This window comes from Ornithorhynchus anatinus, chromosome 1 (genome assembly GCF_004115215.2).
Source record: "Ornithorhynchus anatinus isolate Pmale09 chromosome 1, mOrnAna1.pri.v4, whole genome shotgun sequence".
Taxonomy (NCBI): Eukaryota; Metazoa; Chordata; class Mammalia; order Monotremata; family Ornithorhynchidae; genus Ornithorhynchus; species Ornithorhynchus anatinus.
This window is the reverse complement of record NC_041728.1, coordinates 31,732,245-31,756,588: the sequence shown is the minus strand read 5'-3', so window position 1 is coordinate 31,756,588 and position 24,344 is coordinate 31,732,245. Positions and strand designations below refer to the sequence as shown.

Sequence of the window (24,344 nt, the reverse complement as noted above, 5' to 3'; positions counted from 1 at the left end):
ACATCGTGTCAATGTTAACATACCACAATTACCATTATCAGTATTAAGTGAAAGTTTTTGATAAACGGGATGTTATTTCTGAACATCATTTTAGAAATACAATCAGGGCAGCCGAGTGTAGATTGAAGAGGGGAGATGTAGATGGATCAGTAGGTAGGGTCGGGCAGAGATCCAGCACAAATCTAATGATCTATCCATCAATGAGTCATATTTATTGAGCAGCACTTACTGTTTGCAGAGCATTGTACTAAGCACTTGAGAGAGTACAATATAATGGAGTTGATAGACACACTCCCTGCCCATAGTGAGTTTATGGTCTAGAGGGGGAATGATGAGAGCTTGAACCTGGCTGGTGGTCATTTATCAAACAATCAATCTATTATATTTACTGAGCACTTACTGTGTGCAGAGCACCATACTAAGCCTTTGGGAGAGTACAGTAGAACAAAGTTGGTAGACAATTCCCTCCCCAGAGTGAGCTCACAGTCTAGAAGGGAAGACAATATAAATGAATTATGGTTATGTCCACAAGAGCTGTGGGACTAGGGTGGGGTGAATAAAGAAAGCAAATTAAGGTGTTGTAGAGGGAAGGCCTCTTCCAAGAGATCTGCCTTCAATAAGGCTTTAAAGATGGGGAGAGTAATTGTCCGTTGGATATGGAGAGGGAGAGTATTCCAGGGCGAGAGTTCAGTGGTGAGATAAAGGAGATTGAGGTACAGTGAGTAGGTTAGCATTAGAAGAGTGAATTGTGTGGGCTGCGTTGTAGTAGGAGACTAGTGAGGTGAGGTAGGAGGGGACAAAGGTGATTTAGTGCTTTAAAGTCGATAGTAAGGAGTTTCTGTTTGCCGCAGAAGTGGATGGACAACCCCTGGAGGTACTTTTAAAAATTTTTATGGTATTTGTTAAGTGCTTACTATATGCCAAGCACTGTACTAAGCGCTGGGGTAGTTACAAATGCTTCTCTGTCAATCGTATTTATTGAGAACTTGCAGTGTGCACCACACCGTACTAAGCACTTGGGAGAGTAGAATATAACTGAGTGGTAGAAACGTTTCCTGCTCACATTGAGCTTACAGTCTTGAGGATATTCTTGTCTTATGCCGTCGAGTCATTTCCAACCCATAGCGACACCACGGATGCATCTCTCCCAGAACGCCCCGTTCTCCATCTGCAATCGTTCTGGTAGTGCATTCATAGAGTTTTTTTGGTATAAATACAGAAGTGGTTTACCACTGCTGCCTTCCGCGCAGTACACTCAAGTGTCCACCCTCGACTCCCATGCCACTGCTGTGCAGCACGGGTGAGTTTTGACTTGTAGAAGATTGCCTTCCACTAGCTAGCCACTACCCAAGGCAGGAATGGAATGGGTAGCCCTATGCTTGACTCTCCCTCCCACAACTGAAACTGTTAGAGTACTGGAAGCTCTCTAGATTCGACCCTGAGAGGGGACTTGAGGATATTAGGTGGGGAGATTTAAAAATAGGGGAAAACTACCTGGAGGAAATGTAATTTGAAAAGGGTTTGAAGATAGGGAAAGTGGATGTCTGCAAAATAGGAAGAGAAGGAAGTCTTATGTTGGACAAATAATAATAATATCCATTCCAGGAATTTGGATAAGAATGGGAACAAGGATATGGAGTGTTAGCTGGAGTGGGCTGTGGGTTCAAAAGAGGTTTTTTTTCAATCCAGTGGAGACGAGCATGTTTGAAGGCAGAGGGAAAGGGGGGCAAATATAATAATAATAATTATTATTATATCCATTCCAGGAGTTTGGATAAGAATGGGAGCAAGGATATGGAGTGATAGATGGAGTGGGCTGTGGGTTCAAGAGAGGATCTTGTCAGTCCAGCGGAGACCTGAGCATGTTCAAAGGCAGAGGGAAAGGAACCTTCAGAAAGTGAGGAGTTAAAAATGGCAATGAGAGAAGGGAGGGGAGGGGAAGAGGATGGGACAAGAATGTTTGTATCCATGTGTAATTTATTTAAAGCTCTTATCTCCCCCTCTAGTCTTTAACCTCCTTATGGGCAGGGATTGGGTCTACCCAGTCTATGACACTGTGCTTAATATAGTGCTCTGCACATAGTAAGCACTTAAACACAATTGAAAGATTGAGAAGCACAAGGGGAGGGAGAAGATATAGTGAGCAAGCAGAAGATCTCATCCTGAGAAACTGCAGGGAACAAGGAGAATGGTTTATGTGTACATATTCTATTTATTTTATTAATGATGTGTATATATCTATGATTCTATTTATCTATTTTAATGGTATTGAAGCCTCTCTACTTGTTTTGTTTTGTTGTCTGTCTCTCCCCTTCAAGACTGTGAGCCCATTGTTGAGTAGGGATTGTCTCTATTGGTTGCTGAATTGTACTTTCCAAGCACTTAGTACAGTGTTTTGCACACAGTAAGCGGTCAATAAATATGATTGAATGAATAAATGGATGAGGAAAGGGATGATAGCGGAGTGAGGAGGAGATTTGGGGTAAGGAGGGGACTAGGAGACTTTGGGAAGTTCATGCCTGATCAATCAATCATATCTATTGAGTGCTTTCTCTTTGCAGAGCACTGTACAAAGTGATTGGGAGAGTACAATATAATAGAGTTGGTAGACACGTTCCCTGCCCACAATGAGCTCACAGACTAGAGGGGAAGACCGATATTAACATAGATAAATAAATGACGGATAGGTATGTAAATGCTGTGGGGCTGAGGGAGGGGTGAATAAAGGATGCAAATTCAAGTGTGAGGATGATGCAGAAGAGAGTAGGAGAAGAGGGAATGAGGGCTTAATTGGGGAAGACCTCTTGGAGATGTGATTTTAATAAAGTTTTGAATGTAAGGAGAGTGATCGTCTGTCAGATTTGAACAGGGAGGGTGTTCCAGGCCAGTGGCAGGAAGTGGGCTAGAGGTCAGCGATGAGACAGAAGAGATTGAGGTACAGTGAGTAGGTTAATCAATCAACTGTATTTATTGAGTACCTACTATGTGCAGAGCACTGTACTAAATGTTTGGGAGAGTACAATACAACAGATTTAGCAGACATGTTTCCTGCCCATAACAAGCGTACAGTCTAGAGGACTTTAGGTTGACATTAGAGGACTGAAATGTTCAGGCTGGGTTGTAGAGGGAAATCAGTGTGGTGAGGTAGGAGAGGGCAAGGTGATTGAGGGCTTTAACGCCAATGGCAGGGAGCTTCTGTCTGATGCGGAGATGATGAGCAACCATTGGAGGTTCTTGAGGAGCGGGGAAACGTGGACTGAATGTTTTTGTAGAAAAATAATCCAGGCAACAGAGTGAAATATGGACTGGAGTGGTCAGAGACAGGAGGCCAAGGAGACCAGTGAGGAGGCTGATGCAGTAATCAAGGTGAGAGAGGAAAAGTGCTTGGTTTTGTTGATGGTTTTAGCCTGTTAGTTTCAATTTGCCTATTTGTCCTCTCTTCAAAGCCCTACTAAAATTCTAGTACATACATACCAAGATGTCTTCCCTGACTAATCCTCTCACCTCCCCATCTTATTTCCCTCCCTACTTTGTCACCCAAACACTTGAGCCTAAATCTCCTAAACACTTAGGTGTTCACCTCACTCCCTACCCACCACATGTAATAATAATAATGTTGGTATTTGTTAAGCGCTTACTATGTGCAGTGCACTGTTCTAAGTGCTGGGGTAGATACAGGGTAATCAGATTGTCCCACGTGAGGCTCACAGTTAATCCCCATTTTACAGATGAGGTAACTGAGGCACAGAGAAGTGAAGTGACTTGCCCACAGTTACACAGCTGACAAGTAGCAGAGCTGGGAATCGAACCCATGACCTCTGACTCCAAAGCCCAGGCTCTTTCCACTGAGCCACGCTGCTTCCCGTGTGTACCTCTCTTCTTCATTATCATCATTATCAGTTACTGAACACTTTCTGGGTGAAGAGTGCTGTACTAAGCGCTTGGAAGAGTACAATACGACAGCGTTGGTAGACGCATTCCTGGCCCACGGTGAGCATGGTATCCAGTTGCTTCTTTTATTTTAATGTCTGTCTCCTCCACTAGATTGTAAACTCCTCGAGTGCAGGGATCATGTCTACTTAACTCTTGTACTCTCCTAAGTGCTTAGAACAATGCTTTGCAGCCAGTAAGCACTCATTAAGTATCATTGATAGATCAATTGATTGAGAAATGGCATGACCTAGTGGAAAGAGCAGAGGCCTGGGAGACAGAGGACCTGGATTCTAATCCTGGCTCTGTCATGTGCATGGTGGGTGATCTTGGGTAAGTCACCTGATTTCTCTCTGCCTCAGTTTCTTCATCTGAAAATGGGGATTTAAATCACTGTTCTCCCTCTTACTGTGTCCTATCTGATTATGGTGTTCCTGCCTGGGCATTTATTATAGTGCTTGGCACATGGTAAGTGCTTAAATACAATCATTGTTAGTACTGATAGAAGGAGGGAGGTGGTGGGGCACTGGGAGCTTCAGGAGGGAGTTAAAGGATGGAAAAGTTGGTGAGTGTTATGGGCATCACAACAATCAATGAGGGGGAAACAGAAGAGTTATCGAGCGGAAGAGAGATACAGCAGTGCGGACAGACAGATGGCAGAAGTCAATTCAGTGTTTGAATTTCCACCAGCCGTGTTCAGATGCATGAGCATAGGAGTAGATTAAGTGGATGGTAGAGGTGGCCCAGGGCTGAGAATTGAAGCAAGTGGAGCCAGAGAGTTGAGGCTGAAGAGTAGAGTTGATGTCATGTTCTTTCTCATTAAGGGAAGGGAGGATTGTCAGGGAGTTCAGATAGGGTGTGATAACTAGAAACCAGGAGATGGGGGGGACAGGGAAAAGATGAGTCCCCAATGAGAGGGGAACTGCTGACATCAGCCAAAAGTCAAGTCTTGGTGCCATTATGGTGGAAGAGTGGTGGGTGAAGGGAAGTGTTCCCATGATACATCAATCAATGGTATTTATTGAGCACTTTCTATATGCAGAACACTGTACTAAGTGCTCGGGAAAATACAATACAAAAGAATTAGCAGATAAGTTCTCTGCCCGTAACGAGCTTACAGTCTAGAGGGGGAGACAGACATTAATATAAATAGATAAGTGATTGGTAAGATATAAATTAAAGACATGTACACAAGTGCTGTGGGGTTGGGGATGGGGCAAGTATCAAATATTCAAAAACCACTTATCCAAAGACATAGATGACGCAGAAGTGAGAGAGAGCCGGGGAAAGGAGGGCTTAATCGGGGAAGGCTTCTCGGAGGGGGTGTGACCTTAATAATGCCAAGGTTCTACAGACTACTATCAAATGGAATTGTGGGAGGGGAAGGAGGCGGGGGAGAACATCAGATTGGGAGACAGAGGAGAAAAATTGGTGCTGGACAGTGGCAGGGCTGTGGGAGGAAAGAACAAGGGGTGTTCTTGGCCAAGGCTAATGCGTTACTGTGTTCCTGGACACCACAGATTGGGGGGCTGCGGTTTTGGCCACCAGGCTGGCCGGCCATTTTTGTGGATTCCTGCCGAGCCCGTGCCCCATATAAAAATAATGATGATGATGGCATTTGTTAAGCACCTTACTATGTGCCGAGCACTGTTCTAAGCGCTGGGGGAGATACAAGGTAATTAGGTTGTCCCATGTGGGCCTCACAGTCTTAATCCCCATTTAACATATGAGGTAACTGAGGCACAGAGAAATGAAGTTACTTGCCCAAAGTCACACAGCTGATCAGTGGCGGAGCCAGGATTAGAACCCACGACCTCTGACGTCCAAGTCCGGACTCTTTCCACTGAGCCATGCTGCTTCTCTGCATATGAGAGGCTCTAGGTGGTTGTGGTTGAGAAACCTTGAGCACCAATGACACTGTCCCAGCAGGCATTCTCCTGCATCGGCTACATCACCGTGAACCCCACGTGGGACAACCTGATTACCCTGTATCTACCCCAGCGCTTAGAACGGTGCTCTGCACATAGTAAGCACTTAACAAATACCAACATTATTATTATTCACCACTCCCACCCTCCAAGGTCAAGTGTGGGTCTGACATAGAGATCCAGAGGAACACAAGGGTTAGTTGAGGGAATGCTTCCTGGAGGAGATGGCCTGTTAGGAGGCTTTGAAGGTGGAAAGGGACTTTGATGGAGTAGAGACTTCCATGCATGAAGAAGGCTTCCACTTGAAGTGAATGAAGTGAATTAGTCCTGACTTAGCCAGACCATCCCAACCCAGTCCTCCCATTCCCATACATTTCGTAGACCCTCTTCTGGACCTTGGTCTCCTCCCTCTGTCTTCCCAGTCCTGCCTCTCCCCCCACTCCACCTTTATTTTTAAATCTGAACTTTGGAAAGGGACCGAGGCTCATCTCCTCTATCCCTTTTCCCCACTCCCTCCACCATCTGCTCTTCTCACTCCTGCCTCAGTCTGGTCCTGGTCCCGTCAGGGTCGCCCAACTTTGCAGCTACCTGGGGTGGCTGAAGTGACAGTGGCAGAGGTCCATAGCACAGGTGGGGGGATCCCCCCTATTGAAGCTGGGGAAGTGGAAGTTACTGGTATGGATTTGGAGAGGAGGAGGGCAGGAGGCAGGTGAGGGGTTGGGGGAGGAGGCGTCAGGAAGGAGCGAAAGCATCAAAAACATGGTGGAAGAGGGGGTGGGGCACACCCTTTTCATCACAACAGGATACTCAAACAGCTTCTAACTTTAAAAATATCTGAGTAGACATTCACTTCAATTGGTTAACCAAGAACAGAGGAGATTTTAAAAAGCCTCAAAGCATGGATGCCTTCACGGCACCAGCCTCGGCATCCAGGCCCCTGATTCTAGTCTTCCTTCTCTCCCTCCCTCCCTTCTTTATGAGAACTGGGAGAGATTTTTAGAAGCCTTTACAAGCTTTAGAGGGTGGAGGAGCCTGCAGCAGTTGACAGCTAGCTATCATGAAACAGTCTATTCCTCCACATGATGATGATAATGGTATTTGTTAAGCACTTACTATGTGCCAAGCACTGTTCTAAGCGCTGAAATGGAGTGGATCCTTCTTCCCTCCTTCCTCCTCACAGATTAAGACTTTGAGGCCCACATAGGACAACCTGATTACCTTGTATCTCCCCCAGTGCTTAGAACAGTGCTTGGGACATAATAAGTGCTTAACAAATGCCATCATCATTATTATTATCTGGGGCACGGGCTCGGCAGGAATCCGCAAAAATGGCCGGCCAGCCTGATGGCCGAAACCACAGCCCCCAATGTGTGGTGTCTGGGAACACGGTAACCCATTAGCCTTGGCCAAGGCTTGCTGATCTCTGGCACTCTGACACACAAGCAGAGCATCGGCACTCTGCTGTGGTGTCTTTAGCCATAATTGGATTCTGTACGTAAAATACGACTGGCAGGAATGAGAGAGTGTGAGTGGCCCTGCATGAACCACTGCCATTAAAATCAATTCCTTCCCTCAGGTTCTTGGGCTCAAAGTCTCCCTGACGGGCCTGCAGCTCAACTGCACTTTACAACAGGAGACTCCATCGTCGTCATCATCATCATCATTCTATATTGTGTTTATTCAGTGTGGCTCAGTGGAAAGAGCACGGGCTTGGGAGTCAGAGGTCGTGAGTTCTAATCCTGGCTTCGCCACTAGTCAGCTGTGTGACTTTGGGCAAGGTACTTAACTTCTCTGGCCTCAGTTACCTTATCTGTAAAATGGGGATTAAGACTGTAAACCCCACAGGGGACAATCTGATTACATTGTATCTACCCCAGCACTTAGATCAGTGCTTGGCACATAGTAAGCGCTTAACAAATATCATCATTATTATTATTTTTATTTCTTCACATAACTGCCCCATTTGGGGGTATCATTTTTGCAATCCCATAACAGGAGAGGGAATAGTTCATGGGAATTGAGTCTAATAATAAGAGCAGGAGAAAAAAGAGGAGAACCAGCCAATCGATCGATCAATTTACTGAGCATGTATAACATATGCAGAGCACTGTACTAAGCATTTGGAAGAGCACAATACAATAGAGCTGGTAATTGATCAATCAATGGTTTGTATTGCGTATGTACAATCAATGGTGTGTACTGAGTGCTTACTGTGTGCAGAGTACTGTTCTGAGAACTTGTGAGAGTATAATACAAGATAGTTGGTAGATATATTTCCTGCCCAAAAGGAGCTTACAGTCTAGAGGAGGACCCAGACATTAAAATAAATTGTGGATATGTACATAAGTGCTGAGGTGCTGAGGGTGGGATGAATATCAAGTGATTAAGGGGTACAGATGGTGAGGCTGGGAGAGGGTGCATAGGGGAAATGAGAGGTTAGGGAAGGCCTCTTGGAGGAGATATGATTTTAGGAGGTCTTCGAAGGTGGGGACAGTGGTGGAATATCAGGTACGAAAGGGGAGGGAGCTCAGAGGGAGGATGTGGGCAAGTGTTGGCGGTCGGATAGATGAGATTGTGGTACAGAGAGTAGGTGGGGGTTAGAGGAGTGGAGAGTATATGGGTTGCAGTGTAGTAGATGAGTGAGCTATGGTAGGAGGGGAGCATAAAGCCTATGATAACAAGTTTCTGTTGGATGTGAAGATGGATGGGCAGTCATTGGAGGTTTTGGGGGAGTGGGGAGAGACAGAGTGAATGATCCCTGCAGGAGAAGAAAGAAAGGAGGAAAGGAGGGGAGAAGGGGCACTTGATACCATGAAGGCACTTAATGAATTAGGTAGCTCCTTCCTTCCCTTCTCCTCTTCCTACCCTGGAATTCTCTGTCTCCATGAACCTGTATCTGCAACATTAACACAGTCAGACCTTCTCGCGGGGCTCACACACACTCACACGTTTCAGAGAAACTGCCACAGCCTGACCCTCCTTGTGTGGCTTTAGCTCACTCTAACCACATTGCTCTTCCCACCCAAAGTGCACACTATCACCCTTACAAAAATATTTTGTTTCCTCCTGAAAAATCGGGGGCAAGAGGGAGTTATGGGGTGGAGGCTATGACAGCGAGTGAATACAGTGGTTTTATATTTTTTCATTCATTGGGTCGTATTTCTTGAGTGCTTACTGTGTGCAAAGCACTGTTCTAAGCGTTTTATGCTCTTACTCTTCTTGTTCCTGTTATATTTTTACATTTTACCTCTTCCCCATCAAACTCCTCAAGGCCAGGAACCATGCCTTTCATTTCTCTTAGACTCTCAAAGTGTTTAGTCCACTGATCGACACACAGCAGGCCCCCAGTACGGTGCTATGATGATGATGATGGTGGTGGTGGTATTTATTAAGTGCTTACTCTAAGGCAAACACTGTGCTCAGCATTAGAGTAGATACAAGATAAGCAGATCAGACGAAGCTCCTGACCTTTACAGGCTCACAGTCTAAGAGGGAGTTCAAGTAGTATATCTCCATTTTACAGATGAGGAAACAGGGCTGAAGAAGTTAAGTGACTTGCTCAAGGTCACTACAGGCAAATGACAGAGCAGAGATTAGAACCCAGGTCCTCTGATTCTCAGGCCCAGTTGTCTTTCTAGTCAGTCAATGGTATTCAGTGAGTGCTCACTATGTACAGAGCACTGAAGAAGTAGCATGGCCTAGTGGCAAGAGCACGGGCTTGGGAGTCAGAGGACATGGGTTCTAATCCAGGCTCCACCACTTGTGTGCTATGTGACCTTGGCCAAGTCACTTAACTTCTCTGTGCTTCAGTTACCTCATCTGTTAAATGGAAATTAAGACTGTGAATCCCACGTGGGACAACCTGATTATATCTACCCCAGTGCTTAGAACAGTGCTCGGGACACATAGTAAGCACTTAACAAATAATAATAATAATGTTGGTATTTGTTAAGTGCTTACTATGTGCCAAGCACTGTTCTAAGTGCTGGGGTAGATATAAGGTAAGCAGGTTGCCCCATGTAGGGCTCACAGTCTTCATCCCCATTTTACAGATGAGGTCACTGAGGCACAGAGAAGTTAAGTGATTTGCCCAAGGCCACACAGCTGACTAGCGGCAGAGTTGAGATTAGAACCCATGACCATCTTGGGAGAGATGACCGGGGTGACCCTGGGGCCATAATTATTATTATTATCACTAAGCCTTTGGGAGGGTACAATACAACAGAATGAGCGGACGTGTTACCTGCCCACAACGGATTCAGGCTGCTTCTCTGGAGTACCGTGCTTTGCATACAGTGGGTGCTATATAAATATGATGATGATGATGATGACAAAGATGAGAATGATGGCTGTAATACAGAAGTGAGGAGTGAGGTTGATGGCAGGGAGACAAAGAAGGAGACAATTGTAATGGTTCAGGCCTTGATATAGGAACAAGGCAGGGAACCACGAGTTACTAACGAGAAAAAAATCAGCAAGACTTGGTGATGGATTTGGCTGGGAAGTGAGAGGTGGGAAGCGGAAAAAATGAGAAGGTCAAAGTGTAGAAGCAGGGAGCATACTGGTACCCTTGTCGGCTTTGGGGAAATTGGGAAAAGTTAGATGGGGAACTCAGTTTTATAGAAAAAGACAGATACATCTTGCCAGGGGGAACACCGTATCTCCTCAGGTAGCTGAAAGATGTGGCCCTCTGCCATTTCCTAGGACCACTTGGTCGAGTCTCCGGGACAAAGCAGAAACCACAAAAACTTAGAGTGGAAGCCTACTTGAAGTCACCTGGCCCAGTCCCCTGCCTGCAGGAGGAGCAGCAGCCTGTTCCGCTGGTTACTTACATGGTCATTTGGGGTCAGATTGGAGGAAATGCAGAACCAAATGTAGTTGGAAGCAGAGATCCCACGGGGAAGAGGAGTTGAGAAAATCAAGACTCACGTTATCGTTCAGCGCCTCAGCAGGGAAAAACTGCTGCCCATCCCTCACAGCTCACAAGAGGCTGATAAATCGATCAACCCATCAATAGTTTATTAGCACTTACTAAGTGCAGAGCACTGTACTAAACGTTTGGGAGAGTACAATACCACATATTTGATAGACACGCTCCCTGCCCGCAAGGATCTCACAGTCTGGAGGGGGGCATAGACATTAAAATAAATTATGGATATGTATGCAAGTGTGGTGGAGATGAGGATGGGATGGTGATCTGTCGGATATGAAGGGGGAGGGAATTCCAGGCAAGAGGAAAGACATGGACAAGGGGTTGGAAGCCAGCTCAAGGTACAGACCCCCACATCAGCCATGCAAGCTGGACACTACCACTACCCTCACCAACTTTGATTTTACCCTCTTAAACTTCTACCTCACCCCCATCCCCCATATCCCCTCAAATTCATCCTAAGTCCCTGTCAGTCAGTCATATTTATTGAGAACTTTACTGTGTGCAGAACACTGTACTAAGTGCTAGGGAGTGTCCAATATAACAATATAACAGACACAGTCCCTACCCATGTAGGGCTGAGTCTAAAAGGGACTCACAGCTAAGAGGAAAATTTTGGGAGTGCTTTTATTCTCAAAGCGTTCTTACATTAATCAGCTCATTTTCACCTTCGCAACAACCCTGTAAGGAAGGAAGGAAAGGCAGGTATTATTATCCGTATTTTGCAAATGAGAAAAGCGAGGTACAGACAAGATAAGCGGCTTGCTCTCGGTCACCCGGCAGGTCAAAGGCACAGCTTGGCCTCGAACCTGGCTCCTCCGATGCTTAGACCAGTGCTCTACAACTTTGCCACACCGCTTCCCTTAATGTTCTTGATTGATTGATTGACTGATTGATCTTTCTGTGCCCTTGCTCTAGTTGTATCTGTGACCTGCTTCCTGCTCCCACTCTTTGTAAATAATTTGTGCCTGGCAGTCCCTTCCCATTAGATTAGAAACCTCTTGAGAGTGGGGATTGGGTCTCTAGTATGCTCCCAAGCACTCAGTCCAGTGCTCTGTACGCAAGAGGTGCTCGAGCAATACCATCGATTGATTGATTGAGAACTCTAGATGTTCCCCGTGAAGCCCTGGGTGGACACAACGTAGGCCAGAGACCACCTCTGTCCACTAATCCTTCTAGCCAGCTCATCTCTCCACCCAGATCGGGAAAGAGATCTAATATTCCCACTGATTAGGCACAGGTTTCATGAATTTATGGGGAAATGATAGGAAGGGTCCTTTTAGGACAAACCTCACAGTTTCAGGTTCAGGAGGTTTCCTGCCCGGGAAGGAAGGGAGGAGAGTCCCAGGAATTCTACTTCTGGCAGCCTTGGGTACCTGGTATAGCCCTTATCCGTGCGCACCCTTCCCCCCAACCAGTAAGGCACCATTCTCCTCCTTGCTATCAGACCCAGGAAGACGGGATCTTACAGCCCAGGGACCGGGAGGAAGAGGAGAAAATAGGGGAGGGCGGGAAGCTGGCCGAGGAGCCGCCGCCGTTCCAAGCCTTGGACACGCCGGTGAGCGACATTGAGGAGACGGCCACCATGCCTGCCCAGCTGGACCGCTGCCTCGGTGTGCAGATGGAGGGCTACCTGGGCCGCAAGCATGACCTGGAGGGACCCAACAAGAAGGCATCCAACAGGTAGGACCTGGGCCCGGAGGGCCCATCTCTCGCCCCTCCAGAGGGGCATTCCTTGGCTGTGGCTCAGGGAGGCAGTTCTCATGGCCAGCGGCCCCAAGCCTTGGGCACTGCAGACAACGGCCACGGGGTTAGATCTCGGGGTTCCGCTGCCCTGCTTGGAGATTCTCCTTTGCGCCCCTTGACCAGGGACTCGGGCTGCTGCAGTGTGTGACACTGGGATCTCTAAAAGAAGCTGGCACCTGCACTGCAGATCCTAAAGTGACTAAGCATGACTGCTGGTGTATACAAAGTCACCTTGGCATCATCCCAAGAGATTCCTGGGCATGGGATTGATGGTGTTGTCACCCCAAACACCTGAATGGCCAAATTGGAACTTCCCTCCCAGCCCGAGCCCCCTTCCCACTTTTAGCGAGTCTCTGGGGTCTAATGATGTCCCTACTGCCAATGTGACCCCCACCCCGTTGCTCAGGGCTTCTAACCACCCCAAAAAGCCCAGGGCAGGGAGAGACTTAGAGAGTGCCCCCGCAACTGCCTACCACCCTAAACTGAGGTTTCCTGATGACTGCTGCCCTATTATGGGGCTTTCTGAGACAGAGAGGTTAGAAGAGCAGGCTCAGAAGTAGCTTGTTCCCATTCCCGCCAAGCCGGCCCAGACACAGAAGTGGCAGGCGTAGGATCCTGGGCATCCCGGCAGGGGAAGGAAAGAGCAGGAAGGTCCTGGACCTGCTGGGGGAGGGCCCTCACCCATCCCCCCCACCCCTGCAGGGAAGCAGCTGGGTTGCTGGGGATTGGGGGAACCACTGAGGGAAGGTTCTGCCCAGGACAAACTGCATTTTCCCCCCTTTCCCCAGGTCCTGGAGCAACTTGTACTGTGTGCTGAGGCATGGTGAGCTGACCTTCTACAAGGATGCCAAGAACCTGGCCCTGGGCATGCCCTACCATGGGGAGGGGCCCCTCGTCCTGCGCCATGCCATCTGCGAGGTGGCCGCTGACTACAAGAAGAAGAAACACGTCTTCAAGCTGAGGTGAGGCTGCCCGAGCGGCCGGGCCGCGGCAAGCCGCCAACCCTTGGGGACCCTGGGCTCAGTCTGCTCTGGCTCCTTCGAGATGGGTCTCCTTGTACTCTTTCCCATGGCAAGTGGCTAGGAGGCAGGTAGAAGCAGCAGGAAACTCAAATGAGGATTCTGAAGGCTGAAGAACTTCTGGAAAGAAGTAAAGGATACAGAGTGTACAGTTCAGGACCTCTGGCACAGGGTCCAAGGTGGGAGTCGCTCCCCTTGCCCATGTCGGCGGTCAGCCCGGCCCTGGCTCTGCTTTATACTGGATGATCTGGTTGTAACTGTTTCTCCTTCCCATGTTAGATATGGCATAGGGCAACTCACTGCCTGGAAGTCTCATTTTAAGCACTCAATCTTCTCCTCTTCAGCTCCTGCCACCAAACTTTATGGTTCAGAAGGGGTGTCTGTGTGCAGAAAGAAAGGGTGGGGGAAATGGGGGAAGACTTGAAGATTCTGTAGAATGTAGGCATCAGTGGTCCTCCCGGAGAAATGACTTGGGCTGGCGAAGACTTCTGCAAAATGGCCTATGTGATGTAGTGTATTGTGCTGCAGAAAAACAGCATGGCCTAGTGGATAGAGCTCGGGCCTGGGAGTCAGAAGGACCTGGGTTCTAATTCTAGCTCTTCCACTTGTCTGCTATGTGACTTTGGGCAAGTCAGTTAGCTTCTCTGCACCTCAGTTCCCTCATCTGGAAAATGGGGATTAGGACTGTGAGCACTATGTGGAACAGGGACTGTGTCCAACCTGATTAACTAATATCTACCCTAGTGCTAAGAACAGTGCCTGGCACATAGTAAGCCCTTAACAAACGTTATTATTATTCTGCTTGTCTGTGGGATGCACATGTGACATTCATTTATTCATTCAATAGTATTTATTGAGTGCTTACTATGTGTGGAGCACTGTACTAAGCGCTTGGAATGTACAATTAGGCAACAGATAGAGACAATCCCTGCCCAATGACGAGTTTACAGTCTAATCCCTTGGATGGGAGAGCTTGCTATCTATAAATCCCATTGCTGGCCATCCTAACTGCTGCTGGCCGAGCCTCAGGGCTATTAGTCCAGACTGGCCAGGGCATAAGGGCCTTTTTCCTTCCCCAATTCTATCTCAACTCCATCACTCGTAGGCTGGCCTGGTCCAGGAGGCAAGGGTACAAGGAGCTCAGTAGGGCCAGCCCCAGCTCATTTCCAGCCTGGAGGTCCAAGGAGGAGCCAGGGGGGGATGGGCCCTCACAGCCCCCAGGCTAGAGAGACTTTGGTCCCTGAGGAGGCCTGCTCAGAGGTACTCTGGGTGCCAAGTCCCTTGAGGCGAAAGTTGGCCGGGGCCGACGGTCAGACTCATGGGTTTCCGGGCTGGGCTTGGGAACCGTGACTACCCGGCATGAGGGGATGGAGGCAATGGGAGGTGCAGACATCTGCTCTGGGACTGGGGAGGACAGCCAGGCTAAGAACTGACAGGGAACTTTGTCCCATTTCAGGTTGAGCAGTGGCAGCCAATGGCTCTTCCATGGCAAGGATGAGGTAAGGGTGGAGCGGGCAGGGGAAGGGCCGAGGGCAGAGAGCTGGAGAAGGGACCCTAGCTGAGGCTGCAGCTGAGTTCCAGGGTGGGTTGTGGGAAACGTCATGCAGGGACCTCCCAGTGAGGGAACCTTCCAGGTGAAGGACCTGGGGAGGAGTGTGGATGCAGCCAGGAGAGGACTGCCCTGGCCGAGGAGGATTAAAGGGGGGGGAATTCTGCCCACAAGGCACATTGGGCAAACCTGTGAGGGTGAGGGGAGGGTTGCCACACCCCCCACACACACATCCACCTCAAACTCAGAACAAAGATGCCCTGTCAGCCTACAGCTGGCCCTAGGCTGTCCCCTTATCAGCAGGAAGCTCAGGTCCCTCAGACCCCTGCAGCAGCTGACGTGCAGGGCAGATGAGGCCCTGATAGCTCCCTCTCGGCCAGGCCTAGTAGGAATACCGGTCCCGTGGTTGACATGTTTTGCTTCCCCCCTTCAGTTCCGATCATCTCTTGGATGGCGAATCCACTTGAGTCTTCTATAATTGAACCCCAGATTGCCATCCCCTTCCTTCCCCTACCACTTGCCTCCAGGTGGGGCCATGGTTACAGTGCAGATATTAGCCAGGCGCCCCAAGGGATGAGGAGCAAGCAGGGCCCAGTCCTCTCCCCATTCCCGGGCCCACCCTGACACCTTGCTCCTTACAGGAGGAGATGCTCTCCTGGCTGCAGGGCATCAGCGCGGCCATCACGGAGGCCCAGAGCATCCGCACCAAGGCCCAGAGCCTGCCCCTGGCCTCCATTGCCGGCACTGACGGGAGCCTCACTAAGAAGGACAAAGAGAAGAGGTTCAGCTTTTTCCCCAAAAAGAAGTAGCCCCAGACCTTCCTCTCCCCCCGGCCAGGGGACACTCACGGGGCTTGAATTACATCTGTTCAGCTGAGGCTGCTCAGCGCAGGGTCCCCAGCCCAACCCTGATCCACAGCCCCACTCCGCCCAAGCAGGACACTCACTCACTCACAAGCTTTACCTCAGCCTCGGCCAGCTGATCACTGACCAGCCGTCCTCATCCCTCCCCGTTCACCCTGCTCTGTCCCTCGAGGACCAGAGGCGTCACCTGACCTGCCACAGCCTCGACCCCTCTCCTGGTCTGCAAGGACTGGACTCTGACAGCGTCCTGCCCTTGCTCCGTCCTCCCCTTAATGACGGCGAGCACCGTGGTACAACTGAGGTACAACTGAAGTACACAGCGAGGTACAAACTAGATAATCAGACTGGACACAGTCCCTGTCCCACAGTCTAAGGCGATATTTAATCCCCATTTTACCGATGAGGAAACTGAGGCAGAGAGAGGCTAAGCGACTTGCCCAAGGTCACAGAGCAGGCGTCTGAAACCCGGATCTCCTGACTCACAGTGGTGTGCTCGTTCCTCCAGTCAGGCTCCCTTCCAAGGCATCACCATTCCTCCTTGTGAAGAGGAAGGATGGTTCACCTCAGCCCCAGCTGCTGCCCCTGTCCTCCTGCTACCCTTATGCCACAGCCCCACCCGTGTTCTTGTGTAGCTGGCGAACTCTGCTGCCTCTCCCTTGGCCAGCACGTGACTACCAGGCTAGTGAGGAATCCCTTGCTGGACAGTCATCCCGACATATGCCAGCAGCGTGCTTGTGAGTGGAAGAGAGAATGCCCCCACCCTGGGCCCAAGTGGGCCAGGAAACCAGGGAGAATGCTGACCTCAGGTGTCAAGGAAACCAGGTAGATTGCTGACCTCAGGTGTCTTAGTGGAAGCCAGCCTGTGGCAGAGGCTAGTCTCTCCTCTCTCCCCAGGCCCACCGCTTTCCCCTTACCCCCTCCATAACCTGCCCCTCTGGAGCCATTCCCTCTGGAGGCCCCGTGGCCCTTGGGCCCAAGTGTCACCTCCAGCTAAGGCTACTCTTACCCTGGGCTGTGATCTGTCCATCCGGGAGCCCCAGCCGGCCAAACCGCCAACCTAGCCGCCCTCCCAATCCATCTCTGACTTTAGAGCTCTCAGCGCCTGGTATTGGTGGCACTGAGGGGTGAAGTCGGCCATCACAATGGCCCCACCCTTCCCCGGTCAACCCCTGCCCACAGGTAAAGACATATACTGCTAGCTTAGTAGAAGCGGCAAACCCAGGAGGCCAGGGTTAGGCTCAGGGTGGAGGCCTCTCCCTCCAGAGGGTGCGAGTTCCTCCGTTACCCCCTCCAAAAGTAGGACTGTCTGCCTGAGACCAGAGGAAGAACCATTTCTTCCCTGGGGGGTGAGATGCCTTTAGGGTACAAACCCCACACAGATGCTCCCTCAGGGATGCTGCTCTATGCTCAGAGGGCTCTTTCCTGCCCAATCCGGCCAGGAGGAAGAGCCTCCGGATAGATGGGTCACTTCCTGCTTTACCTCCTCTCCCACCAGTGTCATTCCTCTGCTGCTGAGGTATCTGACTGAAGTCCCCACTCTAGGGGTCAGAGAGGAGTCATTTTAGACTGACTCAGGGCCAACGGGCTCAAAACCAGACTAATAATAATGTTGGTATTTGTTAAGTGCTTACTACGTGCAGAGCACTTTTCTAAGCACTGGGGTAGATACAGGGTAATCAGGTTGTCCCACGTGAGGCTCACAGTCAATCCCCACTTTACAGATGAGGTACCTGAGGCACAGAGAAGTGAAGTGACTCGCCCACAGTCACACAGCTGCCAAGTGGCAGAGCCGGTTTTCAAACCCATTGACCTCTGACTCCCAAGCCCGGACTCTTTCCACTGAGCTACGCTGTAACCTTACCTTGAGGGTCAGGCAGCCTTGCTCTTTCTGAGTTGATTCCTTAGATCCACAGGTATTGGCAAAGGAGGCCAAGTGGTGTTTCAGGGAGGGGCTCCCTTCCCAAGTAAACACTTTCGGCCTTGACCCTGGAACCACTCACCCCCGCATCCTAGAACCGTATTCTACTCACCATAGGGTTGGAGCAGGGCATGGAGTTGTCATCCAAGGGTGGTGGGATGCCCTTGGCTACCCACTGCCCATTTCCCCAGGTTCAGAGAGGCCTGTTCTTTGGACTTCCAGTCCCTTGATCAGGCTTCCCACAGTCCACTGCTAGTCTGCACAGCACTGATGGGGAGAGTTGGGTGGTGGGTGCAGAGGGAAACAGACATGGTCTGGCCCTAAGGCCACTGCCCCTGAGGGGAGGCCAGACTGCCTGGCAGACAGAGCTCAACTGTGCCCTTTGGCCCAAACTTTGCAACTCAGTTGCTAAGGTCCTATCCTCCATCGGGGCCACCCCACGCTCCCAGCCCAAAGGCCTCCCCGCAGTGCTCATCCCCCGTCCAATGCTCACCACCTTTCGGTAAAGTCCTTAGCATCATAGTGAGTCATATTCTAGTCCATCCTCCTCCACCCAGATGGGGAAACTGAGGCACAACCAAGGCTAGTGAGCAGTTTCTGGGCAGGGGCTAAGGCAGGGGGTTAAGTTCACTGGTCCCCATTCAGCAGGGACCTGCGGTGATCCAGGCCCTACTAGTCCTACCCCTGCTTGCCTCTTTCCCACTCAGAGAGGCAGCCCCCGTGCAGGGCAGTTTTTCTAATAAGCTTGAGCACCGGAGGTGTGGCAGGTGAGGGGGAGTTCTGGCCCCTTCAGGATCGGCAGCCACACTGGGAACACTCCTCCTTCCCCCCCCAACTCTCGTCGGCCCTTGGACTAGGAGATGCAGCTGAGGGGGTCGGGTTTGCCAGCCGGAAGAGGCCCGGGGTCCAAGTCGCTAGGAAACAATTGAGGCCGTCCAGAGCCTGAGGGGCTGGGGAAGGACCTATTCTCCGCTTCCTGTGTCACCGACTCCCGACCCGCTTCCAAACCAGGTTCACTCTCCTGTCCACACCAGCACAGCAAGCTTCTCCCTCCGAATCCCCTCCCTCTCCTGACTGCCCTCACCGCCAGACATCGCAGGTTGGTTTTTAAGGTGGCTCGCCTTGGGATCAGCTCATTCTCATTCTTCTTTTCCCATTTCCTTCTCTTGGCCGGGGCTGGGCCAGGAGGGGAGCAGTGAGCTTGTTGTTTTTACCAGTCCCGTATCACTAGGAGAAGCGGAAGAGGCCGGCAGCCCCTCCTGCTTCTCTGACCCACTGAGGACGAGGCCCAGTCCCTAGAGAAACCTGTAATGTTTGCGACCCTCTGGGAGGAGACACAGCTGGGGCAATTGGACGCTGAGGGCTGATCATGTGACTTTGTCCCCTGGACAAGTAAACCCAGGACAGGGGCGGAGGGGAAGAGGAGTGGGGGGAGGCACCCGGGAACCGGAGAGCCGAGAGCATGTCTCCCCCAGCACGGACCCCACAGCCTAGGTGGGCCTTGGCCTCCCGGGCCGTGATCTCCATCTGCTCAAATGTGCTTCCACTGTCCAGATGGGAGAGCACCTCGAGCTTCTGCTCATAAATGGCTCTCCGACCCATTTAATAAGAGTTTTTTCTAATAAACCAATAACCCCCAGGTGCCTCTGTTGGCTACTTGTTCATTTGGGCGCCCGCATTCAGCTAGCAGAGAGGACCAAGGAGCCCGGCTCTCCTGCCAGCAACTGCGGAGGCAAACAGACTTGTCTTGGTACCTCAGGACCTGGGCGGTATGAGGGCCTGATCCCCATTAAGTGCTGACTTGGGGCCCCCAGGAAAGTGGCTGCCACATGTCCGTTTGCCTCTCAGGATTGGGGCCGGAGAGGACAGCCCCATCCTGGGGCCTTTGGGCAACATCCATCTCCTCCCCTGCCTCCCTCCGCCAGGCCCTCTTCCCTGCCTCCAAGATGGCTCCTTAAGTCTTCCTCCATGACCCCAAGCTCGAGGCCAGGCCCACCCCCACTGTGGAGCAGGCGAAGCCGAGCATTCAAGCTGCTCCTGGCCCCTGGAGCGGGCTACCAGTCAGCTAGGCAGCGGCACAGTCAAGAAAGCATCGAGAACGGTAAGGAGCAAGGGAAAGAGAGGGTGGATGTGAAGCAAGGGACCCAGGATGGCATCTGACCAGACTCCCCGCCCTCCCACACCGTAACACCAAAAGAACGAGCAACAAGAAGGGAAGGGGGAGTGTCATCATGGGCAGGAATAGGCCCAGGCCTGCCTAGGCTAGAGGCATTCCAGACTGCAGGACGGATACCTCTAGGTAACCAGATGCAGTTAAGGCCCTGCCAAAGGGCACTCCCCTTCCCGAGCCCAGCAGCCGGAAACAAACATCTCCCCGGCCCCGACTGCTAGAGGCTCCCTTGCTTACTCTTGCTACGGCTCATTCTCGGGCCTCACACCCCAGCTGGCAGGGAACCCATAGCTTCAGAAGAAAGTCGCTCGAGCGAGGCTGGTTCAAGGAGCAGGCAGACTTGAGAAGCAGGTTGGGGGAAGAATACCCCGCCAAGAGAGAAAGGGCGCGGAGCCCTCTGCACACAGCGGTTCTCTCCGCAGGATCCTCTCCCTGAGGGCCGAGGCCTGAGACACCGAGAGGCTCAAGGGTGGAGGCCTCAGAGCATGATGGGCAACCTGGGCCTTTTGAGTAAATGCTCAGGTGGCTGTGGGCTGTTGCCCTTCTGGCTACCGCCTGGCTGCCATCAGCCCCTGAGCTCGCCCCGCCCCAGGAATCCCAATAAAAAGGCAGGACGAGGGGTGGCTACTCAGCAGTGGTTATTGCACCTTTGGCAGGAGATGAAATGTGTGTACGTTAGAGACAGCACAGCCCTAGCCCATTCTGGACTGAGACCGTTCCCCTCCGTTTTCCCTCCCCATTCCCTATCCAAGTCTGCAGTCTGGAAAGCAATAAATTAAGGGCTGAGACCCAGCAGACGCCTTCCAGGCTGGCTCCCGGAAACTGAGGTGGCTTGGAGAAAGTCTCTCCTGAACCTGTCCCATCTCCCCTCTGGGTTGGCCGCCGGGGGGGTAGGAGCTGGCTCTGGGCAGGTCACGGCCCCTCATGGTCCTCTCCAACGGTTTTTTTTCTTTTTTATATATATATATACACTAAAGATAAGAAAGGAGAAATGATCCCCTGGTTGCCGGACCCGGCTGGGTCGGGTCTCGGGGAAGCGAGTGGTCCGGCTTGCCGGGGACCTTCCTGTACGGCAGAAAAGGATGGGCGGTGGCAGAGGGAGTTCTGGGAGTGGCAGATTCACTCCCCGCAGCCCTGCTTATGATTCCTGGAAGAGGAGCGGGAAGACGTGAATAGGAAGTCTTGGAGAACGGGAAGTTGGGGTGGGAATGTTGGGCAGGGGGGAATGGGGCAAAGCATATCTGATAGGAGAAGGCAGTACCCCTCTCCCCTCCCCATCACCAGCAGCCCCTCTCCCTCACAACTATTCACCCATTCGAGTTCAATGTCTGAAACTTTGCCCTCAGGGTCCTGACCAGGCCCTGCTGGCCAGAGCCAGCCATCACCCTTGGATTTGGCAGCAGGGAGTCCGGTGCAGGTCCCTCCTTTCGCCCCCGTGGCTCCTCCGATTCCTGATAGGCTTTACGGTGCTCTACCACAGCCATTTGGGAGATCTTCTCCCGGGAGGTGGGCGAGCGACACTGCCCGTAGCTGTCCCGCTCCCCCTCTTCTGCCATGTTGTGGGGCTCCGGCAGGGGCCCCTTCTCCAGAACAATGACCCGACGGTTGTCGTCCAGGATGACGTCTGCGGCGACGAACAGGGCTTCGTCCTCTTGGCCCCGGGGGGCCTCCAGGCTGAGGCAGCGGTTCACGTGCCCCGACTGCGCCGGCTCCATCATCCCGTTGGGCACCGAACGGCTCCGGCTGACCGGAGGGCCCCGACGTGGGCCCAGCCTGGCCTGCGGGGCTCCTGCACCGCAAGCGTATCTGGAGCACAGCTGGCGGACGTCCGGCCAGTGGAAGGTCTCCCCATCCGTGGGGCTGAGGGTGCCGTGGGCGGGGGGCCGCTGGTCCCCCAGAGAGGAGGGGTCCCACCTGCCGCTGGAGGAAGGCCCAAAGGAGCAGCACGGAAGGGTCTGGCTCCTTGCAAAAGAGGAATGTCGTGGCCAGCTGTCCCCCTCAACCACCAACCGCTCAGAGCGAGGCAGGGACAAGGCAGGCTTCTTACCTAGGAGGAAAGGCAGGCAGGATGAGCCCAGAGGGAGGAGAGGGAGGGCGAGGGAGAGGGTAAGATAGGAATGGCATTCTGCCCTGGGTGGGTCGTGAGCTGGTCACTTGGGCAAATGCAGTTCAAAGGGCTGGACATGAGAGAAGCAAGCATGGCTTAGTAGAAAGAGCACGGGGTTGGGAGTCGGAGGTCACGGGTTCTAATTCCGGCTCCACCAATTGTCAGCTGTGTGACTTTGGGCAAGTCGCTTCACTTCTCTGTGCCTGTTTTTCTCTATAAAATGGGGATTAAGACTGTGAACCAACGTGGGACAACCCTGATTATCTTGTATTTACCCCAACGCTTAGAACAGTGCTTGGCACATAGTAAGCGCTTAACACATACCATCATTATTATGAGAGAGTTGAAGCGAGGGCCCACCCGAGCAGTGGCAAAGAGCCGGGCGCAGAAGCCTCAGTGGTGGGAAAGAACCAGGCCCACAGAGGCCCGGGGGCGGGAAAGGGCCAGGCCCACAGAGGCCTCGGGGCAGAGAAGGCCCACAGAGGCTCTTCCTTAGACAACAAAGCTCTCACCGCTTCTTGCTGTTGCTGGAGGTAGAGCGGCCCTTGGGGAGGTGGGGAAAGTAGGGAAGAAGCACCTGCAGCCCGACAACTCTCCCCAGGGGAGACTTGTCCACCTGGGCTGCCCCCATCCTCTCAAATCCACCCTGGACCTCAAGGGCCCACTCTGGGCCGCTCTCCTCCCTTAGCGCCCCAGGAAATGGCTTTCCCCACCAGGCAGGAGCCCTCCCAGCTTTCCCCCGACCCCCTTCGTACCTCGGCTGGCGGCCGGCCTTGACACTTCCTCCAGGACGAGAGGCAGTTTGGGGCCCGGGCTCCCACCGTCAGGCTCTCCCTTGGACCGATTCGGCCCCACGGGTTTGTGCCGCTTAATCCTGAGGCTGTATTGGCGGGCCAGCTGGTAAACCTTGTTTGTGACCCGTTCGCCAAGGTCCGCGTCCATCATGTGCGAGAACTGCACGATCCGGGGGTGCAGGGTGGTCGGTAGCTCTGGCTCCCCGCTGCCCAGCTCCTTCACTAGCTCCTTCAGCTCCCGAGCCAGCTGGGCGGGGTGGGTCTGGGGGCTGTGAGAGGAGGCCCCGGGCAATTCCTCTGCAATGGCTCCCAACTCATGCTCCTCCAGGATGAAGAGCGGCTCGTGCAGATCAAAGCCGTTCTCCTGCCCCGAGCCCGGCTCCCTCCTGCCCTTCCCCACCAGCCCCCGGCGGGCCCCCGACGAGCGGTCCATCCCGTCCCAGATCTTCACTAATTCAGAGGACGGGCGGAACTCGGAGTCTCGGACGGGGGCGGGGTCTCCGGGGTCCCCCTGTCCTGGGGTGGGGAGGTCAGAGCGAGTCCCGGAGGTTGGCCAGAGCCCAGCCAGCCTTTTGCGCTCAGCGGGGGCTCTGGGCTCGGGCCTCGGGAAGCTGTTGAACTTGGTAACCGAGTTCCTGACCAGCCCCTTGGGGATGTAGGAGAAGCTCTCTCGGCGCCGGATGCTGAAGCTGGCGTCATGGTGTTCAGCGTGGTCGTAATAGTTCTTGATCCTGTCCAGCAGGAGCCGGTCCTGAGTGGACAAGAGCGACTCCTTCTTCTTGAAAGGGGACCGTTCGGCTTCCCCGGGGCCACCGGGACTTGGGGGCACAGGCCTGTCGAGGGGAGAGCGGGGCTCCCGAGCCGCCCTGGCACCTGAGGCCACTTCCGGGGCCAGGAAGCAGTCGGTGGAGTCACTGGGGCTGCTAGGGTAGAGCCCCTTCTCACCACCCTCGAGGCTGAGGAGGCTGCCGCTCTGGCCCGTCAGGTGGACTTGCCCAAAGCCACCAGACCGGCCATCCTCCAGGGCCAGGCTGCTGCGCCGTGAAAAGCTACTGATGAACTTCTCAGCTATGACACTAGCCTGGTCCAGAACAGATGGCGGCAAGATGCTCCCTGACTCTTGAGCTGCTCCTTCCTCCTCTTCTTCCTCCTCACTGCTAAGGGTCTTGAGGTCCTCCTGGCTCTCGGGAAGGACATGTTCCACCTCGGGAGCTGGCAGGTCAGTTGCCAGCACCTCCTCGGGGAGGCTTAACAGCCGCTCGGGCGTGCGTGGGGAAGACTCCAGGTCTGAGGGCCTCTCTGGGCTGTGATCCAACGGAGGGGGAGCTGGTCCCGGAACCACCTCGGGGTCTCCGTCCAGCCACGTCTGGTGGAGAAGTGAGGGGAAAGA

General features: G+C 52.4%; 2 protein-coding genes across 5 annotated transcripts in view; one reads left to right on the top strand and one right to left on the bottom strand.

The window, feature by feature from the left end:
* SPTB (spectrin beta, erythrocytic) overlaps positions 1–16,374 on the top strand; it is a 152,823-nt gene extending 136,449 nt beyond the window's left edge. The window contains exons 33-36 of the mRNA XM_029059295.2: positions 12,236–12,471; positions 13,323–13,496; positions 15,010–15,052; positions 15,744–16,374. Coding sequence (XP_028915128.1) covers positions 12,236–12,471; positions 13,323–13,496; positions 15,010–15,052; positions 15,744–15,911 — 621 coding nt within the window. The 3' untranslated portion in view covers positions 15,912–16,374. The remainder of the gene's footprint in view (positions 1–12,235; positions 12,472–13,322; positions 13,497–15,009; positions 15,053–15,743) is intronic.
* A 2,252-nt stretch (positions 16,375–18,626) lies between these two features.
* Positions 18,627–24,344, bottom strand: part of PLEKHG3 (pleckstrin homology and RhoGEF domain containing G3) — a 36,579-nt gene continuing 30,861 nt past the window's right edge. For all 4 annotated transcript variants that reach the window (XM_029065556.2, XM_039911484.1, XM_029065571.2 and 1 more), the window contains 2 exons: positions 22,916–24,320; positions 18,627–22,100 (listed from right to left, as the gene is read on the bottom strand). In XM_029065556.2, the coding sequence (XP_028921389.1) occupies positions 21,361–22,100; positions 22,916–24,320 (2,145 nt within the window). In that variant the 3' untranslated portion in view covers positions 18,627–21,360. The remainder of the gene's footprint in view (positions 22,101–22,915; positions 24,321–24,344) is intronic.